Source organism: Martes martes (genome assembly GCF_963455335.1).
Source record: "Martes martes genome assembly, chromosome: 2".
NCBI classification, from domain to species: Eukaryota; Metazoa; Chordata; class Mammalia; order Carnivora; family Mustelidae; genus Martes; species Martes martes.
The window spans coordinates 61303025-61326407 of record NC_137889.1 but is presented as its reverse complement, the minus strand read 5'-3'; the positions used below and the strand labels follow the sequence as shown (position 1 = coordinate 61326407).

At 41.2% G+C, this 23383-nt stretch overlaps 1 protein-coding gene across 1 annotated transcript in view; it reads left to right on the top strand.

The window, feature by feature from the left end:
* Positions 1-319: 319 nt before the first annotated feature.
* Positions 320-23383, top strand: part of FREM3 (FRAS1 related extracellular matrix 3) — a gene marked incomplete at both ends in the record, with an annotated part of 91409 nt that continues 68345 nt past the window's right edge. The window contains 2 exons of the mRNA XM_080797362.1: positions 320-5501; positions 6882-6971. Coding sequence (XP_080653488.1) covers positions 320-5501; positions 6882-6971 — 5272 coding nt within the window. The remainder of the gene's footprint in view (positions 5502-6881; positions 6972-23383) is intronic.

Below are 23383 nucleotides of genomic sequence, written 5' to 3'. Positions count from 1 at the left end.
GTAGCGAGGTTAAAGGCACAAAGCAGCGGAGGGGCGAACTCCGGCACCCTCGCGAGGTCTGCGGGCGTTGGGGCATATCTAGGCGGTCCCCGGAGCCAGCCGAGGAGAGGCTTGGGACGCAGGCAGGGCAGAAGGTGAGCAGAGCCCTCTCTCCCCGCTGCTTTTACCTGCCACAGCTGGAGCATGGCCACTGGCTCCTGCTGAGTCCGCGCCCCGGCTCCCGACAGGACAGCAGCCTCCTCCTCCCCAGCCTGCACCTGCAGTTGAGCCGGCCCTCTCTGGACGGGGTACTCTCCAGGTATCCCAGCGTCAAGGTCCCATGGCTGGGACTTCTTCGCGCCCCGCTGGGACGCCCCGGCAGCTTCTCGCGGCGCTCGCCTACGTGCTCCTGAGCTGCCCGGTGCTACAGGGACAGGCACCCTCGCCTGGCACTGAACCCCACCCTGAGCTCTACCTGCCCACCTGGGGTGCACTGGCCTGCAGTAACCCCGACAGCCCCAGAGTCCTGATCGCTAACCCCGGACTCCGGGTTCCCGCGGGCCGCTCGCTTTGGCTCGATCCGCTCCGGGACCTGGTGATTCGAGTGCAGCCCGGGCACCAGTGCGAGGTGACGGTGCTGGACACCCTGCCGCTGAGCCACGGTGCGCTCTCCCCCGGCCGCTTCCCCTGCACCTTCGGGCCCCGCCAGGTCCAGTACACTCACTTCGGCTCCCGAAGCCCGGGACGCGCTCGGGTGCGGCTGCAGCTGCGCTATGACGCCCCGACTTACACGCTGGCACTGCCCTTCACGCTGGATGTGGACCTGGTCTTCTCCCAGCCGGAGCTGGTCACCCGCAACAGGCCTTTGTCGGTGGAGAGGCTGCGGGGCTGGAGCCAAGCCATCGACCGGAGAGTGCTGGACTTCGCCTCCCTGGGGAACGGAGCCTCTACCACCAGCAGGTGCTGGCTCACCCTTCTTCCTCCCCAGGGCGGTCCGCTGCCCAAATATGGGCGTTTGGTGGACGCCATGGGGGCCCCTCTCCCCAGAGGCCAGAGGGTAGACTGTAAGGCTTTTGTCAGAGCTGGGGTGCGATATCAGCATACTGCCACTACCCTGTCGCCCAATCGGGACTATGTGCCCCTAATGGCGGAGCTGCTAGGGCCAGAGGACGGAGGCGCTGGGTCAGAGGAGGTGCTGTCCCGGGAGCACTTCCAGCTGCTGGTGAGCATCCATGAGGGAGTAGAGAACACTGCGCCTAGGCCCAGCTTTGCAGCCCTGATGATGATGGAGGTCAGTCAGTTCTTACTAACAGCCCTAACCCCTGACGCACTGGCTGCAGATGATAAGGAGTCTGACCCTGATGACCTGGTCTTCAACATTCTCAATGCCCCCACAACCACGCCAGAACACCAGGGGTACCTAGTCAGCACTGATGACCCCCTGGGTCTTCCAGTCTCTTTCTTCACCCAGCGCGAGCTACGGAACCTGAAAATTGCCTACCAGCCCCCAACAGAGAAACTGGATTCAGAGCACCTCTTCCAGCTGGAGCTGGAGGTGGTGGATGGAGATGGTGCCACCTCGGACCCCTTTGCCTTCATGGTGATAATGAAACCCATGAACACCCTGGCCCCAGTGGCTAGATGTAACCAGGGACTGCTGCTATTTGAAGGTCAGTTAAAGCCTCTGTCCAGCACCCACAGCCTTCAGATTGGGGATCATGATAACCTAGAAGAGGTGATAGTAACTGCAGTAAGGGGCTTGAGACACGGGCAGCTGGTGGTGCTTGGGGCACCAGCTGGGTGTAAGCATTTCACACCAGAAGACCTGGCAGCAGGGCGAGTGGTGTACCAGCATGACGGCAGCAACACCTACAGTGATAATATCATTTTTCGGATGGAGGATGGGTGCCACCAGCTGGAATTCCTCTTCCCTGTTACCATCATACCTGTGGATGATGAACCACCAAAGGTCAAGGCTAACAACGGGCTCTCGATTACAGAAGGACAGGTGGTCCAGATTTCCCCCTTTGTCCTGAGTGCTACTGATCCTGACTCTGATGACTCAACCATCCACTTTGTGCTGGAAGACCAGCTTCTAGAAGAAAAAAAGGAAGAAAAAGGGTGGGATCTGGCCCCTGGTTCCTCCTACTCAACTCAGCACCTGGGGGAAATGTTCCTGCGGCAGACTGAACCACCTCTGTCCCCTGAAGATGAAGATTGGTATTATGTGGAAAAAGAAGGACTTTATGAGAAGGTGGTGACTGAGTGGCTTCAGCAAGACATCATGGAAGGGAAACTCTTCTACCGCCATCTTGGACCCCATAGCCCTCAAACTGTAATGGCTCAGCTGACTTTCCATGTACAAGATGACCATGACCCACCCAACCTATCCAACCAGCACTTCTTCACCATCAAGGTCCAACCAGTGGATCTGCAGAGTCCAGAACTATTTCCAGGAACTACCCTAGAAATGACTGTGCACCAGTACCAACTCACTCACTTCCAGAAGAAATTCCTCCAATATATTGACCAGGACTCAGATGACCAGAATCTGTGGTACACCTTACTGACACCCCCAACTGACACAGATGACAACCACCAAGTCCAGGCTGGAGAAATTGTGCTCACTGATTCACCAGATATGCCCATCATGAATTTCACCCAGGCCCAGGTAAATCTTCATAAAGTTGCCTACCAGCCACCACAGAAGAAGCTGGGTGTCATACCACGGGTTTTACAGTTCACCTACCAAGTGGAGGATTCTGCAGGCAACAGTGTACCTGGAACATTCACATTATTCCTGAAGCCTGTGGACAACCAGCCTCCAGAAGTCACCAACAGAGGCTTTACTGTCTTAGAGGGAGGAAATTTTATCCTCAGCAGTAATGAACTGGATGTCATAGACCCTGACACTGATGTTGACCAGATTGTCTTCATATTAGTCTGGGGTCCCCAACATGGACACCTGCACTACTTAAACAAACATATGGTTCCAGGGGAACTTTTCATGCAAGCTGATATTATTAGTGGGAAGGTCTCTTACCAGCACAGTAGAGACCATTCTACCAATGACACCTTCCATCTGGAGGTAAGTGACAGGGTGCACCACATACCCATCACCGTCCAGATTTCTGTGCATCCCGCTGCAGCTTATAAAAGTCCCAGGATCCCTATTACAGGTAGTCCATTATTAGATGTTTCCATAGATGTACTAGAGAGAAGAGCCACTAGGATCACCATAGGCATGATATGTGGCAAAAAGAAGGGTGCCAGTGACTTGATGCTGTCTTTCATTATGGAGGATAGTCCCAAATTGGGTACTCTTCTAGTGAATGGTTTACCTGCAGGACGATTCACCCAAGAGGACCTCATCAGTGGGGCAGTAGTCTATGTCCACACTGGGGGTGAAGTTGGCTTCCAGAAACAACATGATACCTTCAGCCTCACCCTTTCCAAGGATTCTTATCAATGGGTGGTGGGAGACAGCATAGTGGAGAGAGTGCAGGTGCAAGTGGTTGTGCTGCCTGTGGATAATGTGGCACCCACAGTCTTGGTGGGGGAGTCCTATATTGTTGATGAAGGTGGTAAGAATCCCTTGACCTTACGACATCTCAATATTGAAGATGTGGATACACCCCGAGATGAAATCCTATGCACAGTGACTGGTCAGCCAGCCTCTGGCTACCTGGAAAACATTGCACCAGCTCCTGGCTCAAAAGAATCACGGGCTGGTAGCCCCATCAGCGCTTTCTCTATCAGAGATGTCCAAGCGAGGCATATCAGTTATGTACAGAGTATTCACAAGGGGGTAGAGCCACAGAAAGATCAATTCACCTTTCATTGTTCTGATGGCGTCAACTTTTCCCCAAATGTCTTCTTCCCTATAATCATCTTACCCACCAATGACGAGCAGCCTGAACTTTTTGCCGGTGAGTTTGTGGTATTAGAGGGGATGAGCCTGGTCATAGACACCCCACTGCTCAATGGAGCAGATGCTGACTTGCCACCAAATGAGCTTCACTTTCAGCTCACAGCCCTCCCTCAGCATGGCCGAATCATCCAGCAGCTGGCCACAGGCAGCCAGCCCATCCACAGCTTCACCTTACAGGAAATCCAGGAGGCCTCCACTATTGTGTACGAGCATGATGACTCTGAGACCACAGAGGATAGTTTTGAGGTCTGGCTGAGTGATGGCAAGCATACTACCCATAGGAAGATTCCCATTACGGTGATCCTGGTGGATGATGAAACCCCTCGACTGACCACCAATGCTGGGCTGGAAGTAGAGACTGGACACACTGAGGTCATCACAAATTGGGTCCTTAAGGCCACAGATTTGGACTCCAGTAAAAAGAGCCTCAGTTTTGTCCTCCGTTCAGGGCCTCAACAAGGGCTTCTACAGCGGCTGAGAAAACCCAGAGGGGAGGTGAGAAATAACCTCACCCTAGGAATGAACTTTACCCAGGATGAGATTGACAGAAGCCTCATCTGTTACACCCACACAGGCCAAGATGGAGTTCTTGACATTATCAAGTTCGATGTGACTGATGGGATTAACCCTTTGATAGGCTGCTACTTCTACATCACCATTGGGAGCTTAGACAGGGTCTTCCCTGAGGTGGTTAGCAAAGGGCTGACCCTGACAGAAGGTGGCAGAGTGACCTTTACCACCAATCTGCTTAGCCCCAGTGATCTCAACAGTTCCAATGAACAGCTTCACTTCAGAATCACACAGGCTCCTAGCCTGGGGCACTTGGAGAGCTCTGACCACCCTGGGAAGCCCATTGCCTCTTTCACTCAGCTTCAGTTGGCTAGCAACAAAATATTCTATGCCCACACTTCAAATGTTAAGATAAAGACGGACACCTTTGAGTTGCAAGTGACTGATGGACTCAGCCCCGTGTTCCGAACCTTCAGGATCTTCATCACAGATGTGGATGATAAGAAACCTATCCTGACCATCCATAAACTAATACTGCAGAAAGGGGAAGGCAAATACATCACTCCCTTTGAGTTGACAGTGGAAGACAAGGATACTCCAGATGATCTTCTCCTCTTTACTGTCACCCAGCTCCCCATCCATGGTAGGATTTTGTATAATGGCAGTCATCCCGTGACCACCTTCACCAAGCGGGACCTAAATGAGAACCTGATTAGCTACTGGCACGATGGGAGCAAGACAACTGAAGACAGTTTCTCCTTCACTGTGACAGATGGCACTCATGCTGATTTCTATGTCTTCCCAGACACTGTCCTAGAGACACACAAACCTCAGGTAATGAGGATCCACATAAACTCTCTAGACAACAGACTCCCCCAGATTGCCATTGACAGAGGTGCGTCAGCCTTGAAGCGCCTTCACACTGGACACATGAGCTTCCTGATTACCAATAGATCTTTGAGGGCAGAGGATAAAGACAGTTTCCATGGGTTTCTGAAGTATAAAGTGACCAGAGGACCAGAACATGGCTTCATTATCAACACTGGCCTTGGAAACCAGAGCACGCGAGTGTTTATGCAAGGTTAGTAACAATGTCCCCGATGCCTCTGTCCCTCTCCTTGAGCAGATTGGATCTCCCAATTCTGTATAAAATTTTCCCAATCTCAGCCCACTGACAGAAAGATTTTGATTCTAATGAAATATGATGGAATATGAGATTATTCTGGTAATAAAAAAAGGGCAACTAGTCCTTTTCCAGCCATCTCATCAGGATGCCCATTTAACTCTCGGACATCTAGTAAAGCTGGTAGTTATGCCCTAAAATTGCAGAATGCAGGTGGACAGTTTCTGCTTCTGAAATCTCACTGTAAGATAAGATTACATTAATTTTGGTAGTATCAGTTTAATTTCAAATTTTAAGTCAATGACATACCTAGGAATTGTTTCCCTAGTTTATCAGTAAGTTTAGATTTCTGACGATGATATTTTTTGTATTTAGGTTTTGGAGATAAATATTACACTGCACATTTTATTGTAGTATTCAAATGTAACTTATGTATCTAAAAAAAAAAAGGCATAGAACTAAATTTTCCTAAGTGTATGGTGAGATATGTTTTAAAGAACTTTTTAAAAATATATTTGTCATCACTACTAATGGTGAACTTAAAGCAGGCTCCTCTGTTTTCCCAAGTAATGTGACACCTGCTGTCTTTGGCAGCTCTTTACATTGTCTTAAAACTATTTCATGTAGCTTTATGCATGAGATGTGAAGAGATACATGGAATGCAATCTTAAATTAAAACTTATGAAGGGTAAAAAATAGTCCAGTTACATTTTCAGAATTTCTTCTAAAGCCAATGAAATCATGTGAAATGAAATCATGTGGTTTTATAAGAATTATCTTATGAATAAATACCTCCAAATATTGTCCTTAATATGCTAATAATTACCCATACAAAAAAACACAATTACAGACCAAGTGACAAATCTTAAAAATCCAAGAGAATAGGTAATAACAAAATCATAATTTTATTCCCATTTTCTTTTTTCTTAGAATACTGCAGTTATTCTTGCTTAAATTCATTTGACTAATAGTTAATGAATAACCACTGTCATTCCAAACTCTAGGCTTATACAGAACCAGATGGACTCAGCTTTCCATAGAGGGCCAGGGTGTTGTAAAACATGGATCGCTGGAATGTCTTTCTTGTTGGGGATTATTCTACAGATCATACACATAGCACAGTAACAAAATTTTAAACTAGCGTTCTATTTTGCCAATGTAACTTTAAGAAAAAATTTGATTCATTTTCATTTAATCATTTTTTAGAAGTTAGATTTTTATGCATTTAATCATTTTTAAATTTCTTTATTGTCATATTTTCATGCCTTAAACCATTGAAGTTCTTATACTCGTTTTCTATTGTGCCAATATGATGAGTGATACTTGCTCTTTTATTAGCTGACATTGATGAAAGGAAGATCTGCTATGTCTTGAATGAAGGCAGCAGAGCAACAAAGGATATCTTCTACTTCTCTGTTGAAGACAGTGGTAAGTCAGTGTTGAAACCTTAAAAGGGAGTCTTGGTTACTTAAAATAAATATGAAACTAGAAAAAAATTAAATTATTTACATAGTAATTGCAGTCGGTATATATCCTAATACAAACAAGAATTCTTTTTGCTCTATTTGCAATCCTATGTCAAATGATTCTTGACAGATCACTATTTTGGAAGGGAAAGCAATGAGGAATTTCAATAGTAAGATATGAAGTATTTTGCCTGACCTAGATTATGTGTGATGTCCTATAGGCAAGTCAATCTGTTCCGGTGGTTCTGAGAATCTGACTGGTGGTTTCTGTCATTCTGGAACAAATTAGAAAGTCCAACTTAGATTTTGTTAGGATTTTCAGCTCCAGCACCGAATCTTAATGGCTCCTTGATCTCTAAATTGTAATCTTCCTGGATGGGGTAAAAAATATGTTGACCAGCATCGAGGAAAACTTGCTTTAAAAATTGCCTGTGTACGCTGCCCTCTGTCCTCAAAGTAGCATAATGGGAAGCAACAAGCTAGCAAAAGGTGCTTGACTCAGCCAGAAATGGGCTGATTATGTTGTCGAAGAAAAATTATTTTGCAGTATGACAGAATAATTACAAAAATTATGTCCGTATGCTGCTTGCCACTCAATAACCCTTTCAGTATAAATCATTACTCATTTCTAGTCAGTAACATGCATTTTCTTTCACAATCATATGCCATCATTCAGGACTGTTTGGGAAAATAGTCCTACCTGAAGGCTGCACAGTATATTGTGTCTGAATCCCAGCGTACCCTGTGTGACTTTGAAAGAAGTAACCTGGGCTTCTCAGTGACTCATTTCACTCATGTGTAAAATGGTGGTCTTCATACCACTTCCAAAGGGCTGCCAAGAGGATTAGTGAGATAATATATGTAAAGCACTGGGCACAAAGTAGATGCTCATTAATAATAAGTCACCTTCTCCACTCTGATGAGACTACAGTGGAAACCACTGACCCCTTCTCTCCATCTTCTCACTTAAAGTTTAAAATCTGATCTTTTCTTCATCCTCCAACTTCCTAAGGACCAAAGTCACTAAAAAGATAAAGATGAATTCAAGTCTTCTAAACGGACTCACTAATGTAAAGCATATATGAGATTCAAATAGTTAATAATAACTATTTTTCTTTCTGTTTTCTAGAAGGATGATATTCTAAAAAGATGGGTATCTGACTTGCATGTTATACTTTCTGGATGACATCAGAAACAAGAGTCAGTCTTTGAGGATAAATGTGAATTTTATATTGCTACCATTCTTGAGTACTTTCTATGGGCCAGGCAATGCTTATATACATTACGACTTCTGATCCTCACTGTAAAATAAGAGGTAAACATTACAATGCCTATTTTTAAATGAGGGCACCAAGTTGACTAACTGGATGGAAGTCATCCAAGTAACAAGCAGGTGAACTGGAATCAAACCCAGGTAGTGCAGATTCCAAAGCCAGGGTTCCTAACCACCATTGCTACACCACCTCTGTTCATGAGGCCAAAAGCATGGACAGAAGTCAGGGAATAAAGCAAAGACAGCACTTCCTCCCCTCACAAAGAAGCTTCTATTAAATTAAAGTGATAATAATAACCAAGCATAGACTCCAAAATATTTGAGGACACCTTTGCTCATAATTGGATGGTAAAACACATATGTATGTCCATATGCTGATTCAATATTTATGCATTTATTTTTTCCCTGGATTTTGTTCTTGTTTTCTGAGAGTCAAGCACAGAGCTAAGATCCATATCTGCCCATTTGGAGCATTCTTGGATAGCTTAAAACTGCTAAAGAACTTGCTTAAACATTTTCGTGTCAGGTATTTTCAAATTTTATAAATTTTTTTTCTCTACAAGAGCTAACTTGATATTTGCTTTTAAAATATCCCAGTTTGGGTGTGGGGAGTACCTGGATGGCTCAGTCTGTTAAGCATCTGCCTTTGGCTCAGGTCATGATCCCAAGGTCAGGGATGGATCCCCACATCGGGCTCTCTGCTCAGTGGAAAGCATGCTTATCCCTCACCCTCTCCCTCTGCCTGCCACTCTCCCTGCTGTCCTTTCTCTCTCTCTGGGTCAAATAAATAAATAAAATCTTAAAATATTTGTATAATAATAATAATAAGATAAAATATCCCAATTTTAAAAATATTTCCCAAATGGCATAAGATTTACAATTTATTATTATATTTTTTAATCTTGACAACATATAGCACTAGCAGAAGGTACTGCTTCCAGTAATTTGAGCTTTTGGAACTGGGCACACTTCTAGGGATGCATTTTTTACCAGTGGGCTGAAGAAGAATTTGTTGTTGGTGTTGGTGGTTGTACCAACTTTGAAGGCATTAAAAGAAGACTGTGCCCTACCTCTAGGACTGGGCATTAGGCACATCCATAGGTGAATTCAAGGGTCTTAAAGGTGGAAGTATTGGCAATATGACTCTAAAGATGCAATTTATTAGAACCCCAAGCTGGATAGCAGGAGGCTTCCAGTCCATGGGCTCTGAAATCAGGCTGTCTGCACTCAAACCCCAGCGCCACACTTCAGTGGTTGTATATCTTTGAGAAACGGTGCTTTAGTTTGCTCATCTGTGAATTGGAGACGATTATAGTGTGTATCTCATAGAATTATTATGAGAATTTCATTGGTTTCCCATTGCCGCTCCAAAGAATTAGCACAAATTTAGTGGCTTAAAAAAAATACAGACTTATAAGTCTGTTGTTCAGAAGTCCAAAGTGGTTCTTACTAGGCTAAAATCCAGGTTTGGGCAAGGTTGCCTTCCTTTCTGAAGACTCTAGGGGAGAACCCATGTCCTTGCCCTTTCTAGCTTCTAGAAACTGTCCCATTTCTCCATGTTCAAAGCCAGAAGTGTCCAGTCTTCCTCGTTAGCTTCACTCTGGCCCCAACTCTCCCGCCTCCCTCTTTCCCTACAAGAATCCCTGTGATTACATCGGGCTCACCTGGATAATCCAGGGTACTGTCCCCCCCACCCACCCAGAATTGTTAATCACATACACCTGCAGAGTCCCTTTGGCCATGTGATACATGCACACATTCTGGGAATTAAGATGTGGACATCTTTGGAGACCCATCATCATAAGCACCTCAAGTACTAAAGAAGCAACACGCATGAAACCCTGAAGAGTGCCCAGATGAAGGGAAACACGATGGGTATTATTATCATTAGAATTATTAGCTGAGATACCAAGTATTGTATTTCTCTTGTGTCAGGTAAAAAGAAATTTAACAATTTATTCCTGAAAATCTATGGTTAGATCAGCTGATTATATAAAAAGTTCAACTTCTTTTAAGATTTTATTTATTTATTTGAGAGAGAGGGAGTGCAAGTAGGGGGAGCAGCAGAGGGAGGGAGAAGCAGGCTCCTCGCTCAGCAAGGAGACCAATATGGGGCTCAATTCCTGGATCCTGGGATCATGGCCTGAGCAGAAGGCAGATGCTTAACAGACTGACTCCCCCAGGGACCCCCAAAAATTCAACTTTTAAACTATTATGGTGAATTATCTTATTGGGGTATTGCCTGGAACTCTTGGTTTCTCATCTTTTTCTCTGCCCACTTATAAATTGATTTCATAGTTATTAGAAGCCCACTAAGGAAAAAAAAAAAGTCCACTAAGGAGACAAAGAAGAGGAAGTAACTCAGATCGACTGTTCTAGGCTTTGCCACTGCACACTGAGCCACCACGCGCAGAAATACCTTATCTATCCACACATCCTGTTTCCTATAGCAATTGTGCCTTTTTCTTTTTGCTCTGCTATAGTTAAATGAAGTGATGTATGCCAAAAATATAATAAGACACCCAGCATCTACCAATTCCCCGATAAATATGAGTTTTCTTTTCTTCTTTCCTCTATAATAGTTATGCGTCTACCTATATTCGTGTACACAGCTGGACTGGGAATTCAAATGGATGTTTTTACAATGTACCTAGTTTGTATGTTCTATCTGTTGCTGCATCATCAGTTTTGAGTAACTCAAACTAAGGCCATTGCTGTGTAAGATCTCAGTCTTTTTTATAACATTGGTGGTAAATTCCATTTTGCTCAAGGTTATCATGAAAGCCACTGGTAAAATAGGGAATGCATTTTAGACTTCTAAAGCTCTGGACCAGGCACCTGTGTGGCTCAGTCATTAAGCATCTGTCTTTGGCTCAGGTCATGACTCCAGTATCCTGGGATCAAGCCCCACATCGGGCTCCCTGCTCAGCGAGAAACCTGCTTCTCCCTCTCCTACTCCCCCTGCTTGTATTCCCCCTCTCTCTGTCTCTCTCTCTCTGTCAAATAAATATATAAAATCCTAAAGAAAAACAAAAAACAAAAAACTCTGGACCAATTAAGCATACTGTCAAGTTCATCCATCTTCCTCTCCATAAGTCATTATACTCATAGATTTGTCTTGAAATTTTGCATTATCTTTACTATATGTAATGCTGAATGGATCTGTTCTACTTACCCTATAATAACATAACCCTAAATTTATATAGCACTTAATATTTCTACAATGTGTTTTTACAGATCTTATTCCAATCGATTCTTACTATGATCTGTAAAACAGAAATCATTACCTCAGATTTTAAGATAAAGAAATGGGCTCGAAGAATTAAAATGATCCTTACAAAGGAACCATCGGAAACGTTAAGTCAATACTTTCTAAAAAGCCACAACAAATTGTGAGACTGTTTTACTTTGGGGATGTGCTACAGATATTTTACATTCTCCTAAAGACCTGAAACAAATTGTTTTATTTCCTCTTAAATTATTCAGTGTCTAAAACCAATCTGATTAACACTATGCATTCTGATATTTGAATTTTTTTTAACTTGACCTGATACATGCCTCATGGTCCCTGTGAACACTGGTCTTCTATTTAGGTGAAGTGTCTTTTTTAAGCAAGTTATGAAAGTAAAGAGCACCAAAAAGGTTTTTTTAAGGACCAGTGATAGAGCTAACTGTAGGTCTAGTGAGTCTAGTCTGCCCATGCAGTTAAGGGACTATCATACTTGCTTTGGACTTTAAACTCTCCAGAATGCATCTAAGACTTCAAGAGCAGGGCAGAAAATGTCTCTGAAGAGTCAACTCACAACATGTGGCCTGATATTTTCACACTTGACTCAAAGAAGCCCTTATTTGGAGTCTATTTACTCTTATTTCCCAAACAATTCTAATTTTATTTCAAATAAAAACAGTGGTAAGAAGAGAGTGGGGGTTAAAAGCAAAGACCTACAGAATGCAGAAGAGATAGATAACAATGGGCGGCCAAAATATTCAAATTCAGGAGAAACCAGGAGCAATGTAGTGAAGAGACAAAACGAGCATATTTCTATAACTATTTATAATATGGCAGAAGAGTACCTACAGTAAGATTATAAAATGTTTTGCAAGTCTTCAGGATGATGTCATAATAAACCATATAAAATAGGGAAAGAGGTTCCCGATGTATTGTTAAAAAGAAAACCAAGTAGAAATTTATATAAAGCTGTAAAGGATGATTATATTTCCATGTACACATGCCTATATATATGCCTAGGAAAAAGTCTGAAGTATATATAGCAAAATGTTAAAAATGGTTTATAATGGCAGAGATGGATTTATATCTTTTGACTTTATTTTACATTTTCTTGTGTAAATGCTTTACAATGATGACTATTATCAGGAAAAAAAAAAAGCAATTTCCATTTAAGAAAAAAGAACAGTGGACTACATCACAACTAACGTGGTTCAATAATTTTGATTTAAATGGCCAAACATGTTCTTCTAGCTTATCAATAATTCAAAAATGTCCCCTTAATAATGCAATGGATTTAAAAATCCAAACAAAGGAGAATCAAGGTGGATTCTCTTCAGGCAGAAAGGAATCAACCATTACACATGTTGCTGACTCTTCTCCTCATGAGTCCTTCCTCCTTGCATCTATCATTCCTTCATACCATGACCAGAAATGAGTTGTTAACTCTTGGGCAAGCTATAAGCAAGGCAGGTCCAGAGACAATGGGGCAGGTGGCTAGAGGGACAGGCAAGGCTCATCACCAGTGTCCCCATGTTCAGTCTGTGGAAGAATTAGTTCAGAGTCACGAGGTACAGGAAAAAGCTAGCAGTTTGGTTGTGCTCATACTGTGCTAAGCTAAACTTTATGTCCTTCCCCTCTCCTTTGTGAAATATGTTAGGTAATCTTCCCTTTATGTCATTTGTGATTTAATTTGGTTTTTTCACTTTCATGCTGAATCCATTGTTTCTTTTTTTTTAATTTTTTTTAAGATTTTATTTATTTATTTGACAGACAGATCACAAGTAGGCAGAGAGGCAGGCAGAGAGAGAAGGGAGGAAGCAGGCTCACCACTGAGCAGAGAGTCCGATGCGGGGCTTGATCCCAAGACCCTGGGATCATGACCTGAGCCGAAGGCAGAGGCTTTAACCCACTGAGCCACCCAGGTGCCCCAATCCATTGTTTCTTTATAGAAAAATGAAAGAGGTACTTCTATTTGGATCACCTTACAAGGTGTCTAGACAGGCACCTCAGCCACATTTCCTGTATCTGTCTGGAGGCCACACCTGGAGTATACCTGTCCTAAAGTAATATTTTGCTACAAACTAATTCTTATAGAAATGACAACACCTTTTCACAACCTCCACTACTGAGTCATTTTTAAGAGCCCATTCCATGAATGGGAGAATGGTAAGGAACAATATTGAAAACTACCTTCATGGCACACTATTTATGCCGTGTGTTTAGTATTGCTAATTATACTTCCAGCTGAAAGCTTTAAGTCTACAATTCTACATTAAAATACCTGACTGTACAGGTATTCTTAACATAAATAGTCTAAAATTTTTTAAATGGCCAGTAATTCCTCCCCCAGATAACAAGCTATGCGCATTTTTAAAAAATAAATGCATATACAGGGGTGCCTGGGTGGCTCAGCGGGTTAAGCCTCTGCCTTTGACTCAAGTCATGATCTCAGGGTCCTGGGATCAAGCCCCGCATCGGGTTCTCTGCACAGCAGGGAGCCTGCTTCCCCCTCTCTCTCTCTGCTTGCCTTTCTGCCTACTTGTGACCTCTGTCTGTTGAATAAAGAAAAATCTTATAAAATATATATATTTAAAATAAATGCATATACATAGTTAAAGAATAATAATAATTCTTTAACATAATCGCTTTGCATTGATACCTAATCCCTTTTCTTCTGTTTTCTTTCAAAAAGAAAATTAATCACATAGCAGAAAATATATGTATATTCTTTTTATTTACACAAAAGAGATTATTTTTTATGTTTGGCTCTGAGCCTTGCCTTCTTTTGTCTAGGTTATATCCAGATATATACTGAACTAACACAGATCTACCTTACCTGCTTTATCCTTTGTAAACAGATAATATTTTTTACAGCTATGTAAACCAGAAACTGTTCTTATATATATATGGCTATATTTTTTTCCCTTGCATTTTCAGTGCTTCCTGAACTTACTTTTGGCCTACACTTGAGAATGCATACCTTTTTTTAGCAGTGAAGATGCTGATTTAACCTGGATATTTGCATGTCTAAAACATTCTAGATTTCCCCTAAATTCATAGTTGCTTCAGACATACAAGGCTCTCTCATACGAGGGTACCAACTGTAGTTCAGATAGAAAATGTGAAAGCAGTTTATTCCAAAATTAACTATTAATCCTTAGAAGTTAAAAAGTATGCACAAAGGGAAAAAGAAAAAAGAAAAAAAGAAGCAAAGCATTTTCTGCTGGTAGGTGCTCCCAGAAACCCCCCAGATTTCTTGCTTTCTTGGCTCTGCCAAGGCTGACTGACTCAGGAGTTTCAGTGTTTTGGTGTTTTTAAGGTCTGTCATGCTGAACTTGCAAGGATTGAGTCCGCAATTCAGAGCTCAGTCTGAAGTCACAGGGGCACTGAACTGCCCCAAGATGGTCTGCTTCTCTGAGTACAGGTCGAAAGAAGATTTGCTAATTTCTAGCTCCTAGTCAATGAGGTTGTGAGGACCACCACGCTGTGACACTACGAGAGATGGGCAACCTCATCCATTTACAGGACACATGGCAAAGCTAAGTCTAAGTCACAACATTTTATACAACATTGTATATCAGAACTGGGTGCTAGACTATTACACTGTATTGATAGTGTAGGAACACTTTTAAACCTCCTAATTCTAGGTAAGTCCCACACTTTATTTTTTTTGGCATTGGCTTGCCCATGCTTGAAAAACATAGCTGCTTTTTACACATATTTTAATAACAAAGTAGAATTCCCTACTGAGTTTCCACATAGAAAATTAGGTGAGGATTTGAGGTAAAAGTGAAATAATTTCCAGATGATTTTCTCAGTTCTCAGTTTATCCTGTTGGTACTAAAACATCCCTAATGTTTTCAGACATATTTTTTTAAAACTAAAAATAAGATGTGCACCAAATATCCGAATACTACAAAATAGTATAAATAGTACAATATTTAAATAATTATTCAAATAAATATTCAAATATACAAGAGCATACAATAAAAAGCAGAAGTTCTCTCCTGTTCCCATCCATAGTCCTATCCCACATGAAACCAAAAATTGTTTTTACATAAGCAAACGTTAGCACACACACATACATCTTGCTATAATTATGTCTTCCATTAATGTTGAAAGTCCTGGAGGTCTGGGAGATAGATAAATTTTATTTATGTATTATCCAATTTTTAATCTTTACGTAAATGGAAGCTGTTTAAAATTGTAGTTTGGGCTGTGTATGCCAGATAAAGAAAAAGAGGAGATAATTTGGCTAATTGAGCTGATACATTCAATCAAATCATGTAATCCTCATCATAATCTGTGTTAGAATTGATATGCCTCCCAGCAATAACTGGCATATGATAGGTGCTTAAATCATAGTGGTTGAATAAGAGGATAAACACAAATTCATGAAAAAGTGACCAAATCTCAAATTCATCTTATGATTTGTAGAGACTGTATGCTTGGTCATAGTCATGATTCAAAAAAATAATATTGATCGTGGTTGTGGGTAATTTGGGAGGAGACTTTTGAAATTAAAAAAAATATGTATTTTAGAGTTTATGATCCACAGCAAATAACCTCAGAGAAAAATGACTTTGGTCTCTTTATCTTTGAGTATTTGCATGAAAGCATTTTGTTCATATTTTTCTCCCCATAGAATAAAACACAGGCTTGTTTTTTTTAACCATAATCTATTTTTTAAAACTGTGCAATTCCATATATAAAAATAGAAAGCCAGGTTGAGCATGCAGTAACCTAGGAAAGCTCTGGTGTAAGAAAATAATCACACTTCACAAAGATGATTAATGAAAGGAGAAAACGTTTTTGAAAGCAAAGAAATACTATGAATGATGCTCTTTCAGTATTCTTGACTAGTAAATCAAGACCTGCTATATTCAGGGAGTGTCTCATTTAGATCACATTATTGTGCATCTCTTGCTCCTCATTTTCCAGTTGCTAAATATCCTCATTACCATATACATCAATTTAGGGAACATTTTATTGCTAGAAAAGAGAATTTATTGCTTAAAAACAGCAAAGCTGTTTTTGTCTTATGTTATGTAAACAGGCTCTTAAATAATCACTTCAGGGGTCAATTTAAAATAACACTTGACAACCTCAGGATTAGGTCCTAAATTCTGTGTACATAACACATGTACCTAATAAATAGATAATTATAAGTAAACTAATGCATATGTGTATATGTGCACGTATGTATGTATATTAGTTTGTGAGGTATGGATGAATACCCAGAGCTCTCTAAAATGAGAAAAAATATTTTGACTCATTTGGTATGGCTAGTTAACATGTATCCATCTTCTTGATAATGAAGTAAAATAGTTTGATTTCAAATTCAGACTCATCATTTATTGAACATCTCCTTCTTGTCCCAGGTGTTATGTTAAGTAACTTGCCTCTCATTTAATCTCCACTGTACCCTCACAAGATAGATATTATCCCCCATTTTATAGATAATAAACACTAAGTCTTGGTGACATTGAGTGAAATTATTACTAATGTTATTAGCACTTGAACATTCTAGGGAGTTGTATGGAAGGATAAGACTGTGGCAAAATCCTAATCCTTATGAAATTAAATCAGTATTAAAATTATCCTTATGTATTGATCGCCTCTTTGTCTAAAAATTACATGTTTCTCTGGAATGCAGAAGATATTTAACGTAAAGCAGAGATTACAGGAAATATTTGAAAGCAGCCTTTTTGCATGTGCAATATAATTGCAATATAATTGCACATGCAAAAGGCAAGTCCCATAGTGTAAGGAAGGCAAGAAGCACAAATGACCGAATGATGCCATTGACACTTTTAGGAATCAGAAATCACTGTTTCAAATTAGGTCGGATGACTCATCTGTAGTTTTGAATGACTAGAGTCACTGAAGACAATATTCTTAATAGAAAAATTATCTGCAGATGCATTCTGACTGAGCTTCAAATAAGTCGGTCTGCTGGGCATTTTGCTCATCATTCTCTATCAGGACACAAACACATTGTCTCCATGTATGATAATGATTCAGACTTTCTTAAAGTAATTTACAAAAGGTGGGAATGAATATGCATATATCCAATCTGCATGGTCTCAGCCCAAATCTATGAGAAACTGCCAGAGAGGTGAAAACATGTACAAAGTGCAGGATAGATATCAAACCCTGATCTCATTAGCAGGAAACTAGGTAGTAAAATATGCTGAACATACCTGGTGCTTAACCCAGTCAGGTTTCCAGAGGCTTGAGCAGTAGCACAGAACCAGAGAAGTCAGTAACAGTGGGATTTCAGCCGCTTGAAATCTCAAGCCTACATCCAGGGTAAGGGATAACTGCTAGAATGATCAGGGATCACAGTGTTTTGTTCGTTAGGTGTGTTACTAGGATGTTGTGCATTTGAAGGTGTGCAAGTAGAATGTTTGGCTTTCACTTTTCTTTTTTGACAGTAGATTAAGAAAGTGAACGTGGGAATGTATTGTTTCGCTGGGCGGCCTAAGCGGAGGGAACTTCAGAGCCTCCAAATTGTCATTTGTTAGTGATGCCTTCGGTATTTGGTTTTCAGCTTTGACTTTCTTCTTCTTTCTACCTCTCCTTTCACCGTCTGTCCTCATTTTCTTCCTCATTTGCTTTTAATTTCTTTGTACAACATATAGAATTAGCTCTGGGTGCTCATCATACTCCTCTTGGTTTTTTCCCAGCCCCACAATATCCTTCACCCATGACTTTATTTACATTACTTAATCCTACTTCTGCCTTCTTTTCCATTCTCCGAGGTAGTTTCCAAAAACCATAATATCCTTCAGTGTATTTATTTAAAAAGTGTTTGAAAAAGGATAGCGATACTGTTATTAAAGCAAGCCTACATCTTATAATGAGAGTGTTCTTAATACCTGACCTTAGTTATATCTAATAAATGTGCTAAGGTGTGCAATTTGTTATGGTGAGAAGTAAAATTCTCTGAAACAGAACGAGGGGTTATAATGTCTACCCAAAAAAGCCACGAACATTAGAAACATCTGCTAGAAAATAAAATCCTGCTGAAGGGAGGGAAATGAGCTTCCAGGAGCTAGCTGTCCTCTCTCTCTCTTTTTAAAGATTTTATTTATTTATTTGACACAGAGATAGAGCACAAGTAGGCAGAGCAGCAGGCAGAGGGAGAAGGCGGCTTCCCGCTGAGTAGGGACCCTGATGCCGGGCTTGATCCCAGGACGCTGGGATCCTGAACTGAGCCAAAGGCAGCCACTTAATCCACTGAGCCACCCAGGTGTCCCAACTAGCCATCCTCTCTTTAATCATCAGGCGGGCACTCAGCCGTGCTCGGGACAGGCCCTTGGTGGAGCTGGCCAAGTTATAGCCAGAAGCATCTTTGCTCAGGAGAGAGCCAGCTGAGGACCACCATGGAAGCAATTAGGATAGACTGAAAACGGCTGTGGTCTGTGCTTCCTGTGATGAAAGTGGAATATGCACCAGTTGGCACAGCATTAGAACAGATAATAGGTTTCTTGAGACAATGACTTTCTAGTTTTTTTAAGATTCTAAAAAGAACTACTGGAGTTCAATAATTATTTGGGGGAAGACCTATAATGGATTTCCCATTTCCTTTTTTTAAATTAATTAATGCTGCTGTGCATCAAAGTCTCAGTGGCCAGAATTATGTATGTAGATGAATCAAAGACATCAAAGGCAAATCCAGTTTTTCTCTTTTGTAGTTTATTTTCAATAAAATAAATCTGTAGATCTTAACCCAAGAGATCTGTAGATAGAATTCAGAGGCTCGGTGAACTTAAATGGAAAAAAAAAAAAAAAGGTAAAAAAAAAATGGTATCTCATTATTTTTACTAACCTCCACCTAAAATGTATCTTCCCCCCCAATTATAAATGTAAGTAACAAATGACAACATGACCAGCAGCACTTGTAGCTTTGTAACCAGTAGAAATAACATATATTTTAATATCAAATTATAGGAAGTGTAGAGATGTCCAAGTATCCTTTATAGCCATTACTTTGAAATGTTGGTGTAATTACTACTGGAAATTTCTTTTGTAATAGACTTACAAGATAATTCTTATACCATAATCATTCATATCCATCCATCTAAAGTATGCAATTCAATGGGTTTGGGTATACTATTAATGTTTTAGACTGTAGTAACATATAGAGCATAAATTTGCTGTTTCAGCCAGTTTTACACATATAATTCAGTGGCACTAATTGCATTCACAGTATCATGCAACCATTACCACTGTTTTCAAATTTTTTTATTTACCCCAAACAGAAACTCTCTAATCATTCAACAGTAATTATCCATTCTCCCTTTCCCCCAGCCCCTGGTAACCTCTAATCTACTTTCTGTCACTATAAATTTGTCTCTCTGCGTATTTCATATAAGTGGAATCATACAATATTTGTCCTTTTGTGTCTAGTTTATTTCACTGAACATGATGTCTTAAAGGTTCATCCATGTTTCAGTATCAAATGTATCAACTTCCTTCTTATGGCTGAAGAACATTCCATTGTGTCCATATACTATGTTTTGTTTTTCCATTCACCTATGGACAGATACTTTGTTTCCAACGTTTGGCTATTGTGAATAATACCATAATTAATTCTTTTGGGTCTATACCTAAGAGTAGAATTGATAGGACTCACATGCTAATTCCATGCTTAGTTTTTTTTAGTAGCCACCAAATTGTTTTCCATAACAACTTCAAAAAAATTTTTAATTTTCTGATAATTGCATTTTAATATAATTGAGTTTTACGTAATCCTATGCATTTTCGCATATACATTCAGAAACATTGTTCCAAGAATAGGACCAGAGGCTTTCCCCGGATTGCCAAAACACTTCCGTGGCACACAGGCACGAACAAATGTGAAGAGCTCTTGCACACTAACTTCCCTTTTGTCTAAGCAAATCAATTTAAATCTGTAATATCCTGGCAAGTGTTTGATGTCTAGAACTAAAATGAACAATATTATAAAAATAGTGATTTTGCATTATTTTGGAAATTCAGTACAGCTGAACTGGACTAATGACCAAACTTTAAAAATGCTTTCAGAACCGAATTTTCTCAGTTAAGAACATAATAGTCATCTTTACCAACAAACATGTTGAGAAAACATCATATGCACTTCAGTGGGTAAGTATAAACTCAGGCCTTCAACATACAAGAGCATAAGGGCTAGTTAGTTGAATATACTTTGAAAAGCCAGATGGTAGGGATGTGTGGGTGGCTCACGCATTAAGCCTCTGTCTTCCGTTCAGGTCATGATCCCAGGGTCCTGGGATCAAACCCTAGGTCTGGCTCCTTGCTCAATGGGGAGCCTGCTTCTCCCTCTTCCTCTGCTGCTCCCTCTGCTTGTGTTCTTTCTCTCTGTCAAATAAATAAATAGAATCTTTAAAAGGAAGGAAGGAACAAAGAAAGAAAGAAAACCCAAGCCAAACCAAGCCAGATAGCTCCTGAAATGTAGTTGAGTAATCAATCAGTTATTTTGGAGTTCTAAAAACAGAATAAAAAATATAAATGCTTCGGGCGCCTGGGTGGCTCAGTGGGTTAAGCCTCTGCCTTCGGCTCGGGTCACGATCTCAGGGTCCTGGGATCGAGTCCTGCATCGGGCTCTCTGCTCTGCAGGGAGCCTGCTTCTCCATCTCTCTCTGCCTGCCTCTCTGCCTGCCTCTCTGCCTACTTGTGATCTCTCTCGTCAAATAAATAAATAAATAATATTTAAAAATATATATATAAATGCTTCAACAATTTACAGCTCTCATGTAGAACTGTAGTCAATTTAAAACATCATGAAGTACATTATTTCACAGTTGTATGCAACCATCATCTCTCTGTATTTTCAAAACTTTCATCACTCCAAACAGAAGCCGTGCAACCATTAAAAGTATCTGTCAGCATGACTGTGTCATTTATGTACAGTTTCACCTAAACTCTGTGTTCTACAGTTAGAAATACATTGTAGCCACTTGCTCAATTCAGGTGTTTAGGATTCAGAATATGATTGCCATCAACTATGAAAAATAACGCACAAGAAGAACTTAGACTCAAATTTCAGAAATGGCATAGTACTTTTCTGACTTAAGTATCACTCACTTGATTAACAAATGATTATGGAATACCTGCTGTATGCTAGGCTAATGGGATATGACAAGAAAAAAGGCATAGTCCCTCCTGTCAAGGAACTTATAGTTCAATGGGGGATAAGTTTGAAGGCAGGGTAGGGCGCCTGGGTGATTCAGTTGGTTAAGTGACTCCCTTTGGCTCAATCCTGGGGTCCCAGGATTGAGTCCCAAGTAGGGCTCCCTGCTCAGCAGGGAGTCTGCTTCTACTTCTGCCCCTCCCCTGCTTTCTCTCTCTCTCTCTCTCTCTCAAATGAATAAATAAAATCTTTTTTAAAAGTTGGGGGGGGGTTACAGGATAAATGCTATATTAAGAGTCAGCTGGGGCACCTGGGTTCTCAGTTGGTTAAGCATCTGCCTTCAGCTCAGGTTGTGATCCTGAGTCCTGGAATCAAGCCCCACATGGGGCTCCCTGCTCAGTGGGGAATTTGCTTCTCCCTCTCCCTCTTCCCTGCCTCCTGCTCTCTCTTTCTCAAATAAATAAATAAAATAAAATAAAATAAAAAAGCTTAGATTGTTATGAGAGCAAATGTGCAAGGCATCTTATCCAGGACTCAGATGAGGCTTCCCAAGAAAGTGATCACCTAAGCTGAGACTTGAATGAATGGGATTTAGCCAGGTGAAGGGAAAAGAAAAAGAAGAGGCGTTATGGCAAGAAAGAGCGGTGGTAATTTGCAGACTGCTATGAGCTCATTCTGACCACATAGACCAAAGAGCAGGGGCTGTGACAGGAGCTGACACAGTGAGCAGCCTCCAGACCAAGAAGGATGTTCTAAATGTGTCAACAGACTTTATCCTGAAGGTGATGAAGAAACAGTAAAAGTTCAGACAGAGTGGTGACACGATCACCAGGTGTTCTGCGCACATAACTTTGCATTACAGAGAATAGACCACAGGTAGAAACAATAATAGAAAGGGAGAGATTGAAGGAAAATAAGTGAGAAATGATGTTGGTATAACCTTAAGTGGTGGCAACAAGTGTGGAGAGAAGTGGATAGAGTTTTTTTAATTTGTAGGAACTAGAATGGACAGTTCTTGAATTTGAGGGAGTAGAGAGAGGCGGCCAAGTGTGATGCCTGGTGTTTCCTTTCTAACTATTATTATTATCTCCCTAATATGCTGTGTCCTCTCGAAGTTTTAAATGCATGTGGGCAGCCACTCGCCAGTGACAGGTGGTCCGTCTCCCACTGGAACAACCAGAGAGACAGAAAAACATAACCAGATCTAAGAGCACAAGCCTAATGGATACCGCCTTCTGTGCAAACAAGACTGAGACCCGAAGAGGCAATGGTAACTGAGAGTCATGCTAAGACCGATAGTTTTGATCAAATCTCTCGAATGGTCAAGAGAGTAATCGAAAAGGGGGATTATTGACGTAAATTTCTAAGCCCGAGATGGAGCTGCCTCTGCCCATGGTGCCACATCTGGGAACTGAAACTTAGATAACTTTCATGTTCCTGCAAATGCCCGGCTTGACGGGAAATGCAGTGCGCCGGGGTCATCCAGGCTCCACACGCCGACTCTGGGCCTTCTTGCCCCAAACAAGGCTGACTGCTTGGCCCCAGTCAATCAGATGTTCTCTATTTATTCCTTTCTTGGTCTTTATTCTCGAACACTTTTTTTTTTAAGATTTTATTTATTTTAAGAGAGAGAGATCACAAGTAGGCAGAGAAGCAGGCAGAAAGAGAAGGGAAAGCAGGCTCCCCACTGAGCAGAGAGCCCGATGCGGGACTTGATCCCAGGAACCTGAGACC